Here is a 24,567-nt window from a genome sequence, read left to right as displayed (position 1 = left end):
GGATTATTAATTGCGTTATTAAGTTATTTATATATATATATATATATATATATATATATGTTTTTTCTGATTATTTCAAAAATATAATATATACACGCAAAAGTAATAGGTAAAATTGTATTTATAAATTGTATTCATAAAATTGTACTTATAATATAATCACAGTAATTTTTGTACAATCTCATAGGTTCTATGAGATTAGAAGCTGTATATAATGTTAATACAGCTTTAATTACTAATCAAGTTTTTTTAAAAAAGTTTTGGCGCCAAAGGAGATGAATAAATGCATTGGGAAGAGTGAAAATAGTAGTTCTGATGAAGTCTGCTTATCGCAGATGAAAGCGCTTAACACTGCTATTGCACTACGGTTTTATTGGATGTACTGCATTTCTTGTATTTCTATTACTGTATTAAAGGATTCCTGTTCCAGCTGAGGACTCGTGTGTGGCCGTCCTGTACCTTTTTGGAATTTATCAGTACTAGTGGTTTTTTGATTCTGTTACAATTAATGCCAGAGCCATAACTAGGGCAGGGCAAATGGGGCAGCTACCCTGAGTGTAACTGGCAGTTCCAAGTGGGGCTTGCTTGCAGTACGATTATTAATGTAAGAAACCATGAGAAATATTGAGGCTTCATAAATGAATGATGATACTACATTTGTGCTTAAAGAAGCTTACTACACTTAACAGTTTTTTGGAAGTCCTTGAAGACCTTTTTTTAAATTTTTTGTTCTCGACTTTGGAGTGGGCCCCCACCCTTTTTGTCCTAAAGTTTGGGTTGATGAGGCACCAGTATGGGGAACTGCCAAGTGTGCCTGATGACCTGCATATGGATCTGATTCATGCCTTACGTTCTTACTACATCCAGTGCTGTTCCAGTATCTTCTGACCAAATCTTTATCATATTTTTCTTTTCAGTCTTTTCACCTTCAGACAGGGACACACCCATGCACTTTCATCACTAGCATTATTGTGTAATTAGCATTTACAGCCTTGTCAGATACACATGACACAGGAAGCTTCCAAAGTAAATATTAGCAAGAGGAAGAGCTGATGATATTCCTTCCACCTCCATTTCCGTACTGTGTGAGTCCCTGAGCCCAGACAGTGCTCCTGATTTGAGCTCAAATGAGATGGTTTGTCTAGAGAGCTTAGGCAATTAATAAATAGATACAACAGCAATAAAATAGAAACATACAGTAGATGATATCAGATGATTTATATATGAACGATATCTTCTAATGTTTGGTGATGCCTCTTAACTTGTCTCTGATCCTTAGCTCATGCTTTTAGATTACTTAGACCACAGTACAGTTTGTATTGTATGATAACTCTTGTCTCAACCTCTTGGCGCAGAAAATATGGACAAAGCCAAAAATAATGGGGGGACAAAGCCTAAAAAAACAGGGACAATTTTTAAACAGCACTCTTATAAACCTAGTAAGTTGCTGCTATAAAAGATATTGTATTATCATACATTTCCTGAAGGATATGAAGTCTGAAACTGAAATGCTTGTCATTATTTGGTAAATTCAGCCCTCACTGATTCACCACAAAAATCTAGAAAAACACAAATTTTATGAGGGACAGATCAAAATTTTGAGACAAAAATCTGGACATTCGGCGAAAATTTGTACAGTGGAGAGGTTGCTTTAGGTTGCTTGAGAAGTCATCACTTCACTCTGGAGCCAGTACTACTTTTAAATGCTCGCACGCGCTGTGGGGGATCTTCTCTCTGCCCACCAGGGCGGAGCTCCACTCGTTTACTGAAGTGTCTGGCCAGAGCTTTTCTGGTTGCAGGTCAGGTCACCGAAGTCTGCTGTGGTAATCACGTCATCTAAACTTCGTTTTCTTGTTTTCGTATATTAGTTAAAATGCAGACGTCAGAAAAATTTGTGAAAGCTGTATCCGAAAGGACTGAAAAAAAAGCAGACAAGGTAGGAGCACGATTACTTACTAATGCAACTCGAATTTTGACAGAAATTGATTAATTAATACCAACTATTGTGAACCAGTGTAAACGTTTGCTAACGACACAAAACGTGTGTGTGTGTGTGTGTGTGTGTGTATATATATATATATATATATATATATATATATATATATATATATTGGTGTCGTGAGCGCGGATTAGGCATACCTCTCAAATGTACCTCAGCACGGTGAACGTGCTTCCTTTGGGGTCTTAAAAAGTCCTCATTCTTTAAAGTTCTACATTGAAAGGGTCTATGGCACAGGCAGTGTTAGGATTTTTTTCCCCAATCCGAGTTAAATAGAAATGTGTCATAATAATTCATTAAAATAACTTTTCTAAAAAGTAAAAGTATCGCTTCCCAGTAGAAGTTGTTAGCTGGTTTTCCACATTTTTGCTTGTTTGTTCCACATCATTACAGGTAGTGTTCCTCATTTTGAAGATGGAAGATTGGCAGCTAGCTATGATGCAAGTGAGAACATTTGTGGTGATACAGACGTATATATAAATGAAAACAAATGATGACTTGTATACAGAGTACCGGAAATACTTCAGAGTCGACAGCATAAACAAGAAAACATAAAGATATCAGGATAACAAGGCTTCCCTTTATGCTAAGGAAATTATACTTTTCTGCTGCCAACCTTCTGCCCCAAAACCGTGGACAAAAATAAAATAATAAAGGGCATGTATGCCAAATCAATGCATTTTAAATGGAGCTGTACAGACTTCTTCAGACATAAAATGATGAGGTCAATTAACAAAGTAAAAATAAGTCTCCAGCTTTAATAATCTTCATTATTTCATCATGCCGTTAATCTATTACGTTTAACTCGCCGATATTAGGTGGGAGGACGTGTCAGCATTTTGAGCTAGAATTTGGGAAGGGGTCTCTGAAATCAAAAGCATTTTGAAAGATATATATAGCTAATTAGTCCTGTCCCCGTTAATCCCGTGGGACGGCGGGGGTGCCCCTATTCCCTTTAATATAAAACATCCCGGGTCCGTGGCTAGCTCAGCTATTTGCGATTTTCCATCAAAGTGCAAATAAGTGTTACGGACTCTGCGAGATTTAATATCACATACTAATTAACACGCTTTTTTTCTCTTGTACACGTCGTTGTAGTCACATATCTTTTAAGGTGATGCAGTTTTGTACACCATAAAGGCTTTCAGCAAACAACCGAAAAGTATGTCGCTGCATATTTTTTCCCGGAACTATACCATTTAATAGTTTATCTCATATAAGCATGTTTCTGCTTCTACTATCTTCTATATTTCGCGGTACTCCGTGCCGTCGTGTAGTTTCATCTCTTAAAAAGAATATTTTGCGAGGTGTCTAACTTGATGCAGTTTTGCTGTCGCTGTTTATTGGAGGTGGTAGCTCATCTGAACCCTTTTTTTCAGATAGAAACAGCAGTTGCATACATATATCTCAGCTGTACAGATTTTCACAGAATGTCCAGATTTTTGCCTCGTATTTTAGTCCATTTTTCATAAAACTGTGGTTTTCTGGCAAATTAGTAGCAAATCATTAAGACTGAAGTTAGAAAATAATGAAAGACATTTGAGTTTCAGGCTTTATGCCCTTCAGAAAATTCATGCTGATGTAAAACCTGCTATTTTATCAACATTCTCAGTTTATAAGAGCAATATTTAAAAAATGTCCCTATTTTTGGGCCTTTGTACCACTTTTATTTATGGCTTTGTCCTGATTTCTTGCTGTAAGAGGTTGTGAGGTATGATCTATTTAAGCAATAACCCACGCCTGTGTGTGGGTAATGCTGGATTTACCCACGGTTGGTGTGGTTTGTTCACGAGGGCAAAGCCCGAGTGGCCAAACAAAGACAACCGTGGGTAAATCCAGCATTACCCACACCCAGAAGTGGGTTATTGCTATTATACAATGACATTATTTAAGAAAAAATACTTTTCTTAAAAAATGGCATTGTATAATGCCTCCTTGCTGCCCTTCTGCAGCTGTCCAGTATTCTGTGGCAGTTCTGATGTACTGCGCATGCTTATGGTTATGCAGTACATCAGAACTGTGTGTGGAAGCAACGGAGAAAGAAAGATCTCCGTTGCTTTTAAAAACGTGTCTCGCTATGTTAAAAGAGTTTAACATGGCGAGACAGCTTTAAAAAAAGCAATGGAGAAAGGAAAATCTCCGTTGCTTTTTTTAAGATATCTCGCTATGTTAAACTCATTTAACATAGCGAGATAACAGCAATGGAGCTCTTCCGTTCTCTGTTGCTGTCCAACAAAAAAAAAAAGTCTTATACTAATGGAAAAAGTCCAGGCGACCGGACCTCTTTCCATTAGTATAAGTCTGATTTACAATGTGCACGCTGACCAATCAGTATGCACATTTTGGAATATTAATGGGGGGTCGTTGTATAATTACATTGATTGTTGGAGATGCAGCCAATTCCCCACTGAAAAACAGGAGCGTGTAGATAAGTTAACAGTGATGTCAGTGCTGTAAGTTGTAATGTAAGTTGTACTTGGACCAACAACAATAAAGGATTAAGGAATCATACACTTTGTTCTTTATTCAGTAAAAGAGTTCATCTGATGAAGTTACAAGTTTTAATGAACTCTTTAATGCAGGATGTGAAATTAACGATGTACGGGTGTATTGTGTAATATGATATGGGGAAATAGCTATGAAAGAAGGAAAAATGATTAAACATAATGTTAAATACCAGTGTCTCTTGAATATAATTGAGAATTGTGTATTGTATATGAAATAAAATTAAACTTAAGAAAATTTATTTTGTGAAAAGTTAATAAATTAAAGAGCTCCTATTTTTTTTCTGTGGATGTAATGTCCCTTTGAATAACCGTCAGATCAGACAGACTAGACTGCTTATTAGTTTCATATGTCATCTGAACAACAATCCATGTTTTGTAGATTGATGATATTAAAAAGTGCTCAAGTCAGTTTAATGGGTATCTGAATACCCTAATGCTTGTGGAGTTGACATTACTTCAGAGAATTATCAGTGACTATACTAATGCCACCTTAAATAATAATTAGAAATTTAATGGGTTGCTAACATACACTTTCAGTTAGGACTGTTTAGGGAGGTGTATATTATACTTACCCAAAGTTTAGTTTTTTTTTTCCTTCTTGGGTAGAGATGGAGAATTAGATGATAAAATATTGGTTTTCTACATTTGTGAAAGTCAGAAATCCATTTTGCAAGACTGGGGGTGCATTTTTTCAGGGACAGACTGTATTTGGATTCTGTAACTTATAAGAGAAATGAAAAAATGGAATGGATTCTCATATTTAGGATGTGGACTAGATCGTGAATATAACAATGCAACTAGAGATCAGATATTCAGAGCTTCATAGGTTCTTAGAAGGTTAGTAGGCTAATGGCCCTAGAGCCCTTTCAAGCCTAACTTTATTTATCCAGAGTTATCCCAATTGTCGGTGGCTAGGTGAGTGAAGCTCATAGAGCTCAGAGTCTATGGTAGTTAAAACTGACTTCTTCTGTCCAGAAGGGACATGAATGCCACCCCTGGAGTGAATTTGCAGTCACCCATCAATTGATCTAGGTTGCTTTTGAAGAGGGTCAGGGAGGGGGGTTCTGTTTCACATGAATTGGAAGCTTGTTCCAGAGAAGTGGCAATCTCTGGGAGCTGTATCTATCTCTCCAGCATGACCTGTGCATGTCAGAGGCTAAGTTAAGATCCCTGGAGCAAGTGAGCTTCCTGCAGTTTGTTTTACGAATGTGCAGAATTTCCATTAGGGCTGGGCTAGAGATTACTCTGTAAGCCAGGCACAGGGCTTAGCAACCTGTAGGAGACAGAATACAGTGACGGGGCTTTCCTAAAGGACAAAAGGAAATAAGTAAGATTTGCAGTGATTTGCAAATATACTGTTCAAAACAAAATGGCTGAGGTTAAAATAAATTCAGAAAAAGCATGACTAAAGAAATATTGGCACAGGTAAAAGAAAAGTCAGCCTTTTGCATTAAAAAAACAAGTATCAATGTGTTAAAAACAATAAAGAGAAAATACAGATAAATGGTCTAATATATAAATAAAAAGTAATAAAGCTCTCCAACAGCTGATCCAACCTCACACCAACTCTTGTGTTCTTTGCTCCACAAGCAAATCCTTACTACAAATCTCCAGGTCTAATAATAATGCTGGAGACTCTCTATATTCCAGCTATGTCTCCAAAATCTGGAAGAGCATCCCACAAACTAGTATTTGTACAGCTAATCTCACTCATTTCAAAAACCTCCTGAAGAACCACCTAACCAGCCACTTTCTCTGCCCTTGCTCTGGCCCTGGTTAAAACTTTGACCACCCAATTACACTTTTACTACAATACCCTCTTTGTATAACTTTTTAACATATGGTTAACATAATAAACTCTAACATCTATTAATTACTTACCTCTCATCCTGTCCCCCCACCCTTTCCCTTTCTTCCCCACTCCCACTCTGTCACATATCCAAAAACATTCCCCTTGTATAAAGTTATCTCCCACCTCACTTCATGTTTTCTCCTCTTTAACACCAGTCTGTCCACTCTACACTGCCTCTGTAAATGTTTTAGACCTATAGCCCAGTTTCCATTAGTAAGATATGTAATGTCATCATTAGAAAATGTAGTATGTGTAACACAATTTACTGTATGTATATACTTCTGTCTCTGATGTTCATTGTGATCTGGGTACCACATTATGTTCTGAAATATGAATGTGATCTGCACATCACACTGTGTTCTGAGATATGCTTTCTAAACTCTCTGTAAACCGTAGTGTATACTATAAATTACTTGCTAAAATTTCTGTTGGAACTTCTCTTTGTAAACCTTAATATATTATACAAGTTACTTGTTAAGAATTGTTTTGGAGCTTTTCTCCCCAGGCCTCCACTGAAAATGGGCTAAAACCCAGTTGGACGTTCGTGGTAAACAAATGTAAAATAAATAAGTAAGTAAGTAAGTAAGTAAATAAATGAATAAACTTGGACAAACATACATTAGATAAAAACGTTTTATGATGTTTTAAGAGAAGGGAGAGGCATGTACATTGATTTGACTCATACATTCTTAGAGTTGAGCAGAAACAATAACTTGATCAAGAATTAGAAGTTAAAAAAAAGATTTGAAAAAACAGAACATACTAGCATCAAAGCATTGTCATATGTATGTGGAAATCCCATGAAAAATAGAAGAAGAAAATGTTTGACAGAAATCAGCTTATGTGTTAGAATAATGACGTTTTACTTTCTAAAGTTTAACAAAACAAAGCAACAGAGTTGACGATATCACAAATAAAGGATTCAGCAAAGTGTTATCACTCATATTGAAAATCACCCTTGACAAATTAAAATTACAAAACAAAAAAAAAATTCCATAGGAATGGAAATAAAGTTTTCTTTTTCTACAAACAGTAGTAAGTGGTGCAGAGTCAGCTGGAATTGGCTAAGGTTTTACCTGCCTTGCATCTGAGAAGCCAACAGATCATCATTGAATTGACAAAGATGAAATATAGTTGTAGGAGACTGGGGATACTGCTACTATCACCTGTTTCACAGGTAAGTAAGTATGTGATACTGCGACTGCTGCTTGTAACATAAGTGAGATGGCCTAAACTTTTCTGAGGCACATACATGGTGGCACATGGAACCATCGTCTACTCTCCATGGTAGACTGTGCTTATGATATCACTAGCACTGGGACTGTCTATGCCTGTGATGTACATGTAGTGGATGACATCTGGACTGGCCAGGGCCATATAGTGATAAGCTTTCATTGTCCCACATTCTCCCTGTGCCTTCGTCAATGCCTTCAGCCAACTTATAACATCAGGTTGAACCAGCACTTTTTTGTTTGCTGATGTCAGGGTGCTGTGATATACTCACCACCATGCCTGCAGTGATAAGTGAAACACATGATTTACATAAAGGTTGAGGCAATTGTTAACATGCAGGCATCTCCAGTTACACATTCCAGTGATCTTACATACTGATTAATAAAACCAGCTAAGAACTATTTCACTGGTGGATTTTGTTTTGGAGGTTGCTGTCACTCAGGGTCATAAATGTAATTATCTAGAGTGCAGGAGCACATTCTGACACTGAGGTCATGATCATGGACAATGTAATAAGCATGTGGTCATTCCAGTCTGACTGCCTTTGCATTACTAGATGTTTGTGCTGTACATGTAATAAGGCAGCCAATACTGTCATACATGAGTTAATGTTGTGTAGCCTTTTTTCATGTACAGTGCATGTCTTACATGCCTTTGTGTTTTATATATTTGTATACACACACACACACACATATATATATATATATATATATATATATATATATATATACACATTTGTCTTTCTCTCTTTTTGTTTCTCTCTCTCTCTCTCTCTATTATATATATATGTTTGGATCTTGCGGCTCCATATGGTCTACTATAGTGTGTGTGTGTGTGTATATGTATTCGTGCATGCGCAGGCCACCATCTGGAATTTACCCTTTCCCCCCACTGTCCTGCGATCTTGGAGTTGGTATATTTAGTTATGGGGGTGTGGGGGGCCCCCCACCTGGGTAGGTTTTAAAGTTTACAATTTTTTTGATGGTCGCTAGCTTGGCCAATAGTTGGTTATCCATGGGAAAAGTTTTGATGAAAAGTCCGTTCACTGATTTGTGACTTCTTCAGAAAGGCATCGACAAATAAGTGTTCGACAATTAGTGAGTTTGATTAAATGATATAGACCCATATATATATATATATATATATATATATATATATATATATATACATATATATATATATATATATATACACATATATACACATGTGTATGTGTGTGTGTGTGTGTGTGTGTGTATGTGTAGTAGTAGTAGTTTTAGTCAAACTTTTCATTTGTCAAACGTTCTAGTATCAAAATTAGTGGAATGTATGGTTTGATGAGAGCTTGAATAGCCAGAACATGCAATGTCAAATGAGGCGTAAGCAGGAATGGGTGGTAATGTCAAAGCTTTCATCTGTCTTGAAACTTTTGGCATTGAGGTTGAGTGTGTGAGTGCTAGCAAGTTAGGGTTAGAATAAAGGCTAGGGAATGGGACAGATGTGTACACAGTGTGTGTGTGTGTGTGTGTGTGTGTGTGTGTGTGTGTGTGTGTGTGTGTGTGTGTAAACTGCAAGGGAGATGGGGTTTAACAAACTAATGTGTACAACTGGGTTAGGGTTAGTTCACATGATAAAGGGGTAGGTAAGCCCTCTGCCCACCCTTACTTGTGTATGTTAACCTGAGCCTTATCACTGCCGCTAATCCAGACTTATACCAAGGATGCTAAACACCCTGACCCTGACAGCAGCACTGTCCTAACAGATTGTGTCTGTGGGTCATTGGTTGAATTATTTTGTTTAGTTGATTAATAAAACAAACTGTTTTCCATTTTTGATCATTTTTGTGATTTGAGGAAATAGCATTTTGAGAAATATAAGTTTGACTTGTTTTCATTTAAATGTGTCTTTATGATATGTGTGTGTGTGTGTGTGTGTATGTATATGACCAAAATAATATACATTCCTATGTGTATGTATGTATGTATGTATATGTGTGTGTGTATTTGTGTTGTGGGTATACTTTTCTTTGTAAATGTTTTTGTTGTGTGCTTATGGCTTACCGACAGCAGATTTTGTACTTGGTGTCATCTGCTAGCTTTCTTACACTGAATGTTTCATATTCTTTTTTACTGCATTGGCAATGTGTGTGAAGTGCTATGCTGTACCAGTTCATACACAATAGTCAGTGTGAAAGTGATACCATTTTTTTCTGGGTTATGCCTTTCCTTGGTGTATCATTTTACTGTTATGTTAGTGTCTGGGGACTGGTAGTGATAGTAGTTGGTGACTATCTCAGCACAGTGTTGCGTGCTGCACAGTGTAGTACAGGGTACCCAGTTGACATGAAGCTGTACATCTGGATGTGGTCTTTGCTGGCATCTGTGATGCTGCTGCATGTTATGCTGTTGTGCAACACAGCATGAGAATATAGAAGGGTTTGCTAGGGGTGTTCTTCAGTAATCCACCTGAAGGGCTCAGCCACTGGAAGCAGTGTTTCAGCTGGCCATATACACATTCAACAACATTCTAGGTCTGGGCACATGCCATTTTTGGATGCCTCATTGGTGTCATTGGCCATGGTTGTTGAGGGTATCCATAATTTCATATAAAATGTTGTGACGCACCACCACTGAACCAGTAATGAAGGAGCCTCAATCCTCACCACTGGCACCAGTGGGAGATTTACACTGCGAGGATGACAAGGTACACACACAGTATTTCCAGATGCAGCTTTCTGCATCAAGTGCAGTTTCCCTTAGGAACACACAGAGACCACTGTCAGTCCGGGGCCTGTTTTTCCCTCTTTCTCCAGACCTCCAATAAGACTCCCCACGGACACAGCTATAGAGTTGAGATCTCAGCTGAATGGCCAAGCCAAGACCTCCGGCACCCTCTCTGTCCAACCAGTGCTTCACGCCCCTGCCCAAAGTAGCTGACACGCATACACTTTGAGGTTTGATTTACACAAACACACACACACACATACCTGGGAAAGTCTGGTACTGATTTACTACCTATGCTCCCTTTTGCCCAGACTATAAGGTAGTTATCACTGCCACCAACCACTCCTTATCATCTACTTTAAGACCCTTAATAAAGGGTGTCCAATCTTACTGTGTAATGTTACTATTAATACAAATGGTAGCTTGACCAAGAGCAAGGCTATTAGCAGTTGCCCACAGTGTCACCAAATAAATATAAAAGTACTCTCAGAGCTTAAATTCCCTTGATAGATCAGCCACAATGAACTGTTTAAATATATTAACAATAAATAATAAAATAACAAAACAATACTAAATATGTATTTGCAGTGACATCAGGGTTCAAAATCACAGGATGTATTTAAAACAACATTGCAGGACAGTCTCAAATAAATGAAAAAAAATATCTAAAATAAGCTTTACTGTATTCTTGTCTATATCTAAGAGAGTTACTATTCCCTAGAAACTTGCAGAGCAAGGCAAATGTGTGGTGAATGGGTCTTCTTGTCAGGTCCAAGACAGAATACAGAATGCTGTGTCTATCGCAGAGAGTTCTGAAATTAATATCTCAAATATTACTGATGGGCTAACTTGCAGAATGACATCATTTCTTGCCATATGACTTCTAGTCCCCAGGCCCAAAACAACCACTGATGGCAGCTGGTAGCATTTAGCATCTACCTGTAAAAACACATAGACAAGGACTTTTCCTCAGATCTTTGGCAAATGCTGGAAGTTATAAAACAGTAAACAACTTCCAACACAATACAGAAAGCCTGTCAGCACAGACTCTGTGTCTTCTTGGTGCATTGGAACTGAAAAATATATTTTATTATGTAGCCATAAAGTAATTTAATTTCAGCTATTTCTCTGAAGTTTTGCTGGACTGAAGTTAACCTCCTGTGTTCCAGTTTCCACTGTTAAAATATGTACATTTAAACAGTTACAATAGTATATGTACATTTCTGTTCTCTTCCAGCAGGGCACACTGTGGATACATCTTTAAGCTCAGTACTTTATAAACCCTTTTCAAAACATATGTTTGTACAAACAGGTTTGATATACACATAACATACAGCTCTAATACAGTTGTAATGCAAGTGTCTTACACAAATCATTTTGATATTCACCAATGACATGTAATTATTTACAAAATTCCAGGTAGCAGTACTGGCAGCATCTCCTTTCATGACAAATGTAATCAACATATTCTTGTCAGTTACTCCTGACTTTAGTATGGCTAACTGTGTATTGTTGTAGTGCTGTTTGTCATTCACTGGTTATTGTATTTACTTACCTGGTGTCCACAATCTATATGGCCATTTGTGAGTGCACAGAAAAACTGATATGACATGGATATGCATCATGTGCACTGCCACAGTAGATGAAAATGACCTTTGGAATCTTGCCACCATCACTGAATGTGACACTTGATGCTGCATTGTTTTGTTGTGGCTATTGCTCTACTACCCATGAAGAATCTACCAAGGTTTACACATATGTAATATATAGCCCCAAGTATTAGGGCATATCAACAAATTGAGTACCTGTTGTGGAAAAATGCTTCTGATGGGTATCTGGGAACTTGATGTATGCCTTCACATTTCTACCATGACATCCAGGAAGATGCTTAATATTCTGGATGCTGAGGCCTTTGATATTCACACTGGCTGGCCTTTAGTATCTATGGCCAGAATGCTCAGAGTGCCTATGGCTGGCATTTAGTATCACATCAGTACTGCAAAATCCTTGATTACCAATGGGATGGCCTGTCATGTTATACTCTACTGAGTTTATATTTTCCAGATTATTGTGAGACTCTTTGCTTACTCTGTACTCATCCAGGATTTTCTGGTCTATAAGAAGCTGGAAAATGATATGTTATTGTACTCTCTATCTGCTGCATGTTCTTCCTCCATTACCATGCTGGTTTTACTGCTTCTGGTCTCCTTCTAGATTTGTGGTATATAACATGAATGCTGAGAGTTATTAGCAAGAAGTTTTTGTTACGTATCTGCCTGTCCCATCTTTGTATGTGTTACTGTATTTTTAGATGCATTTTGCTAATCTGAATAACAGTTTATTGTGGCTGGATACATCTCCTTATTTCTTTCTGGTCATAGGATGCTTACAGTGTAGCTCATTATGGCATAGTTAATCAGCATTTGCTTATGCTGTGCAGTTTACATTTTTGTATTGTTTTATGAATTATCATGCTCCTGCATACTGCCTTGCTTTGAACTGTAACTATTTTCTGAATGATTTGTATGCCCACTGTTATGTTAAACTTTGTTTTTTTTTTTTTTTTGTCAGGTCTTGCTTGTAAATCTTTAACAGTTGGCCATTGCATCTACCTAGTAATTAGACTGATATTCATTTAAGTGTCACATAAATTTAACAACAACACAAAAGAAGTAGAGAGTGGACTGGGGCAAAGTATGACTGTGGCCAGAAAGCAGTGATCAAGCACATATAACATGAAATCTGTAAATGGACAGAAAATGAGCATCCATAGCCCAGAGAGTGGGTGTAGCATGAGTGACATAGGATGTGTTTGGTGATACAGAAGACAAGGTGATCTAGCCAAGGCACAGTGGTCTGCTTAAGCAGCAAACGTTAGGAGGACTGGAGGAACAGAAACAAATAATGTTAACAGCAGATAATTATAGCATGTCACAATTCCTCTGATAAAAAGCATACCCCCAACAATGACATGTTAGGGCTTGTACTTGAAAGTATGAAGAATTTTATCACTGCATCTTGTTATCTGCAGTAACCTGACCTCTGCCTTAAGGAATTTGAAGACATAAATAGATGTCCTAATGGTTAACATTCTAGGCCAATCTTGGCATGTTACCTGCCCTTTAAACTTGTATTTGGGATTATGTTGGAACACGCTTGTTTTGGTTTGCTTCTCTCATTTTATTTCACTTAGATGTTAGCAAAATACCACCAAGTACCAGTTAGAAATAAGGCTTGCAGAGTATAGAAGTGGCCAAGTTGAAGACAAACCGGCTGAAGTGCAATATTTGTTTTCTGGATGTGTGTGACTATAGTGTCTGTATATCCTAGCAATGCATTTGCATATGGTAATTGCAGAGTAAATTATGCTGAACTTTCACAGTTTTATACCTCTGCAACATATTTTCCTGTAATATACCAGATAAAGCAGTATGATATTTGATTATTTAAAGGAATTGACATGATTTCCTGAAAGTGGATATTTTAATTCATTTTCCAAGAATCCAGTATCACGAGTCTGCACACTCTGAAACACCAGCACTCCAATGTATTCTACACAGATGCACATCAAACACATGCATACCACCTAACACAGGCATGCAGCATTCATCCTTGCAAACATCAGTCATTCGAAAAAAAAATACCCAGCATTTGAAACAAGAGGTTACCTTCTGTACCTGGCGCAGTCCCAGAAACTGTTATTCCAACTCCACAATTTCCATTGTTACCGAATGAAGTGACAACTCTTGAGTTTGTCTCTGTTACTCCTGTAATAACTCTAATTTACTTAACCACCAAATTAAAGACAAAGCCAAAAAACATCAAGGAAAGGGTCCATATCAGGAGCACTTTTTGTAATAATAGTTGTGCTGACCTAAGAAGCTGGCAATAAGAGAATTTGTTTAACAAGAATTTTCTGAATTAAAATATGTTTGTAACTAGAATCACTGTCATTTTTTTTGACAGCAAACCATCATTTCTCCTGAAAATATCATCTATTTTATGAAGGATGGAAGAAACCTTTGAACCAAAATCAGGGACACGCTTGAAAAAACTACGTAGTTGAATGCTATGGTTGCCACAACTCCCCACAAAATGATATCAAGTGCATGTCACAGTAATAACATTGTAACATTACTCTTGCATACAGTATATCATGCTTTTATGTGCACCCACATTCACAAAAATTCACATCCTTCACATAACAGAATTGCTGTCTGTCATATACCATTTGCACAACTTACTTCTTGCAGATATCAACTTTTAGGGTACCAAATATTGAAAAAAATTACACAGATCTCAATATCTAGAGTTACCTGGTGTTTGCTTATTTTAACTCTTTAGTTTCTAAGCTGTCTCAGAAGAGAAACATTCCTGACCCAGACAAGATCAAAGACAGTAATTTTTAACTATTTAGTTATTGTTTATTTAGGTAAATGGGTAGGTAAGTTAGTCAACAAAACCTTTTTCGTGATGATCCTGGTACAAACTGTGAAGGAATGCAATGTTTTTCCATACATAAGAGCTGCAGTTAATATAGTTCCAGTATAGTGTCCAGAAGCACATTAGTGTGACAAGTGTAGTAAGAAATATATATTCTATACTCAGATTTCATGCTATTGCTCCTGCACCAACCCATCATGTAAAAATATACTCAGTCTTCAAAATGCTGCCCTTTTACCGATACAAAAGGGGCACACTGTTTTCAACTGTTGCTATGTGTAAATATAAAATAACATTTTAGAGAGGATTTTCTATCCTATAACCATGTGTTATACAGTTCTATACAGTAAGAATTAGTTTATATAGTTCTAAACACTAAGTGCTCTTTTGGAGTCATAAAATATCTTAGGGATGCTCACAAAAATATGTACTCATTTGACTATATTGATTATGCTTATCTACACCTTTGAGTGTGAGGTACAATCTTTTGAGCTGAAGCAGTCAGTAGCAATGTGATGCAAACGCATTTAGGCCAAAAGTGCAGTGCAGTGAGTTGTGCACAACAACAGTAAGCATAACTGTCTGAAACGAACTGGCCAAGGGATGGAGGCACATTGGGAAGGAAAGATGCAGTTAGTAGACCTGTATTCCTATTTAATGGTTGTGGGACAATACAGTGTCACATATTGCCGTGATGTGTGTCCTTGCAACTCATATTGTTGGGGAATATCAGTTGTACTGTACTTGTGTTATCTGCAGTTTGCCTCTCACTATATGTGTGCCCATGCGCATGCACACGCAGGTGTGTGTGCCTGTCTGTGTCTGTGTGTGTACTATGTAACCATAATTCATGTAGTATGTGGTGTATCTGTAATTCATGTTGTATGCTATATAACTGTAATCCATGTAGCTGCGCTGTATAACTGTAACTCATGTAGTATGCTATATAACTGTAATTCATGTAGTATGCTATGCAATTGTAATTCATGTAGTATGTTGGGTAACTATAAGTCATGTAGCTGTACTGTATAACTGTAATTCCTGCAGCTACACTAAACAGCAATTCCTTTGGTACATTGTGCAAACATGCTTCTGCAGGTTTGGGGATGAGGATGGAGAGTAGTAGAGGAAGACTGCATGTGCAGCTTTATTTCACAGTCATGTAATATGGGTGCAGTTGATGCAGAGGCTCTGTAATACAACATTATGCCCAAGGCATTAGGCAGTTCTTGTCTGCTGTAGAGATGACAGAACAAGTTGAAGACTCTAATCCCTAATTCTGAGGGACTTCTGTATAGATCGTGGTTAACTCTAACAGTCTGTGTTGTGACGGCGTCTGTGTTGAATTGATACCCTGGCATCAAGTGCAGCATATTAGACACAGTAACATTGGGATGGCTTAGCAGCATTTTTTATCTTGTACAAGACCTCTATATCTTTCCTTCTTGTTTGTTAACTGTGTGTCTGGGTTTTTCCATAAACTTTTAGTCATGACCTGGACCACAAGGGCAAATGTAAATGCTGCACTCTCATGCATAAACACACACATGTTTTTGTTATATCTATATCTTTAGCTCTCTCTCTCTATGTATGTATGTGTGTATATATATATATATATATATATATATATATATATATATATATAAATATATATATATATATATATATATATATATATATATATATATATATAGATATATATAGTTATAGATATATACACATATATGTTAGATATCTATTGGCACACATTTAATTTCATTCAGTTTACTCATATGTTAAGAGTATAAGCAAACTGGTCATCATGGGCTCTTTTCAACCATGGCCTAAGGTAGAAGAGCAAGCATAAATGCAATATATGTGGACATTTTAAAGTAGCCAATGAACCAATTTGCTTTTGTGAATAAATAAGAGTACCTGGTGTAAATGTATGAAGGCATTGAGCAGACATAAGGACTGAACCCCAAAAGCTAGAGCTGGAAGGAAGAAGGTGGGTGGACATGATCTTACCATTGAGCCACCATGCAGCCCTCACTTTTTTTATATATATCGACATTTTAAAGTAGCCAATGAACCAATTTGCTTTTGTGAATAAATAAGAGTACCTGATGTAAATCTATGAAGGCATTGGGCAGACATAAGGACTGAACCCCAAAAGCTAGGGCTGGAAGGAAGAAGGTGGGTGGACGAGATCTTACCATTGAACCACCATGCAGCCCTCACTTTGTTTTAGAACCGGTCCTAGATTAACCCACAGATAGACCAATCAGAAAGAGTGACTGTGTGAGACAGTGTCATGCATGTAATGTTGCATTGCTCAGGCATTTTTTAAGCATTTTGAGGATGTCATTATTACTGAAACAGGAAGAGATCACTTGCAGCTCAGTTGGCTGTATGGAATGTAACTGCTGCTTCCAATATGTTCTGATGTGATAGGAATTTTACTGCCATTAGCTGCATTTCCAACAGGGAAGAAGATGCATCAGTGTTGTATGGTTACATGAGTTCCACAAATTTTGCAACAAGTGAAAGAAAACATTTTTTTTTTAATTTCCTGCATGCTACCTGAAGGTGTACCTACTTAGAATGTATTGTAGTCACTGGGATAGCAAGGGACAGAACAGGATGAGCAATAGAAAATGAGGTCATGTGCCTTTTCCAATTTATTTTGTACTAGGGCATATACCAGTGGGGATAGTTTGCTATGAGTGTTTACTGATTCTGCCAATAGGGAGTGTTTTACTGTAGCTGCCTCTTTACTTTGTGTAGTGTAGCTTAAGAAATTTCTGTGAAGACATTTCTGTGAAGACCTCGTCAATAAAGTTGCATTGACATGCCTTGCTTCATATAAATAGTTTGCACATAGCATTCTTTGCAAGCGCTTCAAAGCTATGGAACAGATTGTTGTATACCTTTACTGAGAGTAGCTGACACTCCCCTTTTAACCCTCTCATAAATCCGTTTAAAAAAAACTTGATAGGAGCAGTTTTAAGTGGGGTGTCAGCACCACTTAGTATGGCGTAAATGTTAAAAATCACATAGCAACGTCTTCTGGCAATGTTTTACTACAGCTATACCCCTTGACTAAATTTTAAACAAACTGCTATTCTCAGAACCAAGTTAGGGGATGATAGGTATAGTGAAACATTGCCAGTGATTATGGAGAACTGCAGAATGGTTTAAAGTCCATCATGAATGAGCTGTCCCTCTTTTAGTTGTTGGATTGCTGAAGCTCTTGAATGAACTTGCTTCCAAACAAGGCTTCATGTTGGCCATCAAGCCTCAACTAACCAGTAGCTGGTATTGTAACTGTATGGTTACTTACCTGATGTGGCTAAATAGTTGCAAGAATTCCACTATTTTTGCAGTCTGTTTATCTTACTTTCTGTTGAAATTTCAGTCAGGGGTGGAAAAGAAGAACAATTTACATATCATCTTCTATAATGAAGTCTCCTTCCATGACCTGGACAGTGTATGTTTCTTAAGAATAAACTTTTTTACTACTAAAAAAGTTATAATAACAAATTAAAATCATGATAAATTTAGTAAGGGGTTTTCATTTACATTCTAGTACATCTAATGGCACAGAATAAATAAGTAACAAGTATACACCCTGGAACACAGGGCCCATGCCTGGGTATATTCTTTTTTTTTAGGCCCATCCCCCATGTCCTCTAATTCATTTCTCTGGCCATTCTCCCGACCTAGAGTCACCCACTTCTTGTATCTTCACTTAGACCATCGGTACTCTGATCGTTAACATAACCCTTTATAATTATTAAGGTCTGATCTTCCTGTCCCTCCTAGTTCTCTTTCTTACTTTTCTAATATGTTCCTTATCTCCTTTCTCACTTCTTTGAATCTTCTGTCTGCACTTTCCGTAACTGGATATTATATTAGTTAACCTGAGGTTCTTCTGCTTTTCTTTCTGTGTATCATTATCTCCTCCAGGAAATCAGTTACATCATATTTTAACCGTTGGTGTTTTTTTTTTTTTTGCTCTAAAATGTTTCTTATAGCCCTACTCCAGTGTAATGATGCATGCTTTTTATATTGACATTTTGCTTGCATTTGTCAAGTAGAACATTAAGTACAATGTTGATGAGTTGCTATTTTTATTGTAAATTGATGTCACAAACTTATATCTGTATTCAATGCACAAAGGCATATTATATCATGACCCCCCCAAAACGTGCACGCTGATTGGCCAGCGTGCACATTGTAAATCGAGTTATACTAATGGAAAAAGGTCCGGTCGCCCGGACTTTTTTCCATTAGTATAACTCTACTTTTAAAACACTGTCTTGCTATATTAAATGGGTTTAACATAGCGAGACAGCTTTAAAATAAGCAACGGAGATCTCCGTTGCTTATTTTAAAGCTGTCTCGCTATGCTAAACCCATTTAACATAGCGAGACAGGTTTTAAAAAAGCAATGGAGAAAGCAAGATCTCTGTTGCTTTTTACTGTTTCGCTATGTTAAATGGGTTTAACATAGCGAGACAGTTTAAAAATAAGCAACGGACATCTCCGTTGCTTATTTTAAAACTGTCTCGCTATGTTAAACCCATTTAACATAGCGAAAACAGTAAAAAAAAAAGCAACAGAGATCTTGCTTTCTCCGTTGCTTTTACCCACAGCTCTGATGTACTGCGCAGGCGCGCAGTACATCAGAACTGCCGCGGATCTGCGGAAGGGCAGTAAACAGGCATTATACTATGCCATTATTTAAGAAAAGTAATAGTTTCTTTTCTTAAATAATGTCATGGTATAATAGCAATAACCCACTTCTGGGTGTGGATAATGCTGTATTTACCCATGGTTGGCTTTGTTTGGTCCCTCGGGCTTCGCCCTCGGGACCAAACCACGCCAACCGTGGGTAAATCCAGCATTACTCACACCCAGGTGTGGGTTATTGCTATATTGTACTGTTTCTTATGTGTAGTTTGTATTATAATAAATGATGTAACAAAGATCCGTTGTCACTGTGTAAATATTGTATATATGAGGGTCTTGAACTGTTGCTTGCTAACTTTTGACACATGCCCTGTTTTTTTTCATTGTTAGAATACTTGTGATTTCTAAGTATATACTCATTTCTCTGATTGTGGAAATTATAGGTATATGATGAACTCATCAGTAAAATTTCTTCCTCTGGAACATTTCTCCCCAACCCCCCACTGTTTGTTGAGTTGTATCCCCCAGGTTAACAAACAAAATGTTGAAACCTGGGTTCCTTTGGATATTTAAAGTGACTGGTTTATAGCACAAGTGTTAGGGAAATCAAAGATAGATGCCTAAAAACACTGAAAACAGTAGCTATGGTATATTTAGAGTACTACAAATGCAGAATAGCAGCCCTTACAGCAGCGGAAAAATGCAAGTTTAAACTCTAAGCAAGTGCAGGAAAAACAATAAATAGCATATTTGAGAATGCAATGAAAAGAAAGCAGTACAAGTGCAAAATAATACTTAATTTAATTTTTCTTGCCAGGGATGGCTTCAGATGCAAGCAAAAGCTCTCAAACTCTCTGGCGTCATTGCCAAATGATGAGCAGCTCTGGATAACTGAGCCAATACTTGAGCAAACACCAGGCTTATATATTATCAGAAAAAAGCAAGTTTTTAGCTAGGTATGCCAAAGGCCAATCAGGTAAATAGACATTAAGATTTCCACCAGCAATTTGCAGCTCAGATAGGTAAAATCAGCTCTCTCTTTCCACAAGAGTGCAGACTTTGGCCTTCTTAATATAAAAATGAATGGTTTGGAGTCCAAGTGTTAGGGCACCACAAAAAATAGATGCCTAAATGCTCTGAAAAGAGTGGATATAGTGTATTTAGAGTGCTAGAAGTGGAGAACAACAGCTCTTAATAGCAGTGGGAAAATGCAAATTAAATTGTAAAGAAGTGCAGGAAAAACAATAAATAGCACAGAAATATATGAAAATGCAGTGAAAACGAGAAATACAAGTGCAAAGTAATACTTAATTTAGTTTTTCTTACCAAAGATGGCTTCAGATGCAAGCAAACTCTCTCAAACTCTGTGACATCATCGCCAAACAATGAGCAGCTCTGGATAACTGGATGGGAGAGGCCTTTGCCACTCTATATGTGCACTTTAGAATTAGGGGGATGTCATTTCTGCAGAACAGTTAAGGGCAAAAATGCATACAGTCACTCAGTGCTGGTTTTGAACACTTGACTAACCATTGAGAACATCAGCACAATAGTGGGATCTCTGAATGTGCCATGGTATAAGTGCATCACTAATTGTCAATATGTGTGGTTATGTGAAAGCATTACGTTGTATCAAGGAATCAAAGAATATGTGTCCCTGCAATTACTTAAGAAATAATCTTGCTGTATGTCAGACATTGCCTGATGCTAGGTTTACCCAAACACACCAGTGGCTTCCTGCTGTTGTCACTGTGACAGTAGAACAACAGTTATGTACAATGTGGATATATTCCCATATTGGAACGGGTCTACTTCAGAATACCAAAAACCCATATCAGCAAAACCCATTTCATCAAGATGACAATATTGTATCTTCATTTACGTGAAATCTTAAACCAGAGAAGACATTCACTGAAAAGGTAACCACTTAGCCACCAGGACAACATACACACAACAAAATGATTAAAAAACCAAAGTGGAGGTTTCACCCCCACACCCCCCCAACTATATATATATATATATATATATATATATATATATATATATGTGTGTGTGTGTGTGTGTGTATATATATATATATATATATATATATATATATATATATATATATATATGGGTCTACCTGAGATGGTCGACAGGCCATATGATCGACACTCATTTGGTCGACAAGCAGATTTGCCCCCCTCCCCAATGTTGTGCGACCCTGGAGTTGATATATATAGTTAGGGGGGTGTGGGGGATGAAGCCCCCCACATAAAATGCTTGTCGACCAAATGACCTGTCGACCAAATGAGTGTCGATCATATGGCCTGTCGACCATGTGAAGTAGACCCATATATATATATATATATATATATATATATATATATATATATATATATGTGTGTGTGTGTATATACCAACTCCAAGGTAGCAGTATTGTGGGGAAAGGGGCAAATACCTCCAAGGTGGCCAGGTGGTTACCTTTCCAGTGAATGTTTTCACTGGTTTAAGGTTTCGCATAAATAAAGATTCAATATTGTCATCTCAATGAAATGGGCTTCACTGATATGGGTTTTGTATATTGACCCATTGGAACACATGCCTTACTTAGGCAATAACATACATTACATCATTTTGTCTTCAGTACTGAGGAGACGTATTACTGCAACTGATATGAATGGATAATATAATCAAATGACAGCATCAGTCTTCAATAGTGTTGTAAAATGAAAATTAGAATAAACTCTTGTAAGAGGAAACAACATCTACACATGAACATAACCCATGTGCGTGACAACACTGTTAAAAACATGTACACCGAGTGGAAGCAGCAATATTGGGATTTGAACTACATACCGAACATCCCAAGCTGTTGAAGATTGGCTGAAATACAAGAGCCACTCAAGATTTGTTTTACAACTGTGACACTGCACATTTCAATGGATGATTAATCATTGTCTTTTATGTCTATGTTTCTGCTAAAAAGTGGTTGTACAGCTCAAGCACACTGTATAGCTATATTTGTTTTTGCAGCCTGTTCTGTTCAGGAGAAAGAAGAAACACACACCCACAGAAGACAGTCAGTCCTGTATTTGTACTCTCTCTCTGCTGACACAATCTATTGAAACTGTATTACAGTTGCTTACTGCAGAAGAAGTCTGAATGCATGTGAGCCACACTGCATCTTTGAAGGGATGACATCAGCTTTGTCATGCAAAGGAAATACGTGTTCAAAAACTACTTGTATAGCCTTCCAGGATTCTAAAGGTTATCAATACAAAGAGGTGTAAGACACTCCTGCATCCATTTACACACACACACACACACACACACACACACACACACACACACACACACACACACACACACACACACACACACACTCACAGTCAGGAGATTCTCACTGCTGTATTCAAACTCCCTGATTATCTACTCACACAATCTACATGCAAGTGTATTATAGGCACTTGCCACAGTAGAAGTCTGACTGTATCTTTGAAGGGATGACATCGTGTGTGTCATGCAAAGAAGATGCATGTTCAAAAATTACTTTTTCCAGCCATGTTGGTTTCTAAATGTTGTCAACACTAAGAGGTGTAAGACACTTCTACATCCATTTACATTCACAGACACACAGTGAGGTGATTCTTACTGCTGTATTTGAACCCCCTACATATCGACTGAAACAATTTACATGCAAGTTTATTATATGCACGTGCCACAGGAGAGGCCTGACTTTAGTGTTGTGAGAGTGTACTTTTGAAAGGATGACTTCATCAGTATGTTATAGACAGTATGTTGTTTGTGGACAGAGGGAAAAGGGGATGAGAGATTCATTTGACCATGGTAATGTTTCTCACTAGCAGGAGTCAAATGGACAGAGCTGATGAATTAATCACATGCCTGTCAACTGTCCAGATTTTTGCCTCATATTTTTGGTCTGTTTCTCATAAAATCTGTGGTTTTCTGGCAAATCAATGATGATCTAAGGATTGAAGTCACTAAATAATGACATACATTTGAGTTTTAGGCTCCATATTCTTTAGAAACATGCATGATATGATAAACCCTGTTATTTTATCAATTTCCTAAGTTTATAAGAGCAGTGTTTAAAATCTGTCCCTATTTTTGGGTCTTTGTCCCCATATCATGTCAGGCTTTGTCCAGATTTTTTGTGCTAAGAGGTTGAAAGGTATGATTAATCCTTCTGTGATGCTATGGCCCCACCATCTCACACACACACACACACACACACACACACACACACACACACACACACACACACACATACACACACACACGCAAATACACACACGCACACACACACATGCAAACACACACTCTCACACAAGTTAACTGTTGTGAGATTAGAAACCCCTACTAAATAGGTTACAGTATAATGGGATAAACCAGAAGAGATGACGAGGGACAAAGAGATGGAGAGGCACATAAGAGTTTGTGTTACGGCACATTTATTAACATCTTTATGGTGTGTTTGTACTACTTGTTTCCTTATTCAGAACATGTATTGTTCTGTACCATTAAGTGATTGATATAGGGATAGAGATGGTGGAGGCGTGACAATAAGCAATACAACCACATACATCTGGTTGACGTAGGTGTAGGAAACTGGAAATATGATGTTGACATGAGGATGGTGTTTTCCTGATAAAAGATGTAGCAAACACTTGCACAAGTAATATTAGTATGGAAAATTTTAAATTACTTTAACACATCAGGTTTCATACGTTTGGCAGTAAAATAAAAATTTACAGACAGGTTGATTATCTTAGCTCACCACAGAGGAGCTCATGGTATATTAACTTTCAATCACACATTGTAAGAGACACTTACAACATATTCAATAAAAACATTAGGTAGGCAGCAATATTCATTACACATATATTAGTTGTAGTCTCCCTTATACTTTATGTGATATCCTGCAGCCTGGTACATATGGAAGAGTAACTGTATCACATTTTATTAACCTAAGTCTGTTTTATTCTAGCCTAGTGGGCATATTGCTGTTTGCACTAAGCTAACCATGCAATGCAGTATAAAGCAAACAATTACCACATTTTTCAATAACACTTGAAATGCCATTTAGCATCACATAGTACACTTACTTGTTTCCAGACCTCGTGAAAATGCTGAAGACTATAACTGATAAAACAG

The 24,567-nt window shown here is 37.3% G+C and overlaps 1 protein-coding gene across 1 annotated transcript in view; it reads left to right on the top strand.

Moving 5' to 3' along the window:
- Nucleotides 1–1,793: 1,793 nt before the first annotated feature.
- RRM2B (ribonucleotide reductase regulatory TP53 inducible subunit M2B) overlaps nt 1,794–24,567 on the top strand; it is a 1,174,820-nt gene continuing 1,152,046 nt past the window's right edge. Inside the window, exon 1 of the mRNA XM_044065668.1 lies at nt 1,794–1,936. Within this exon, the coding sequence (XP_043921603.1) occupies nt 1,874–1,936 (63 nt within the window). The 5' untranslated portion in view covers nt 1,794–1,873. The remainder of the gene's footprint in view (nt 1,937–24,567) is intronic.

The sequence above is a fragment of the Protopterus annectens genome, chromosome 3.part0 (assembly GCF_019279795.1).
Source record: "Protopterus annectens isolate FY-2018-M chromosome 3.part0, PAN1.0, whole genome shotgun sequence".
Classification (NCBI taxonomy): domain Eukaryota; kingdom Metazoa; phylum Chordata; order Ceratodontiformes; family Protopteridae; genus Protopterus; species Protopterus annectens.
This window is presented reverse-complemented; position numbering and strand designations above follow the sequence as displayed.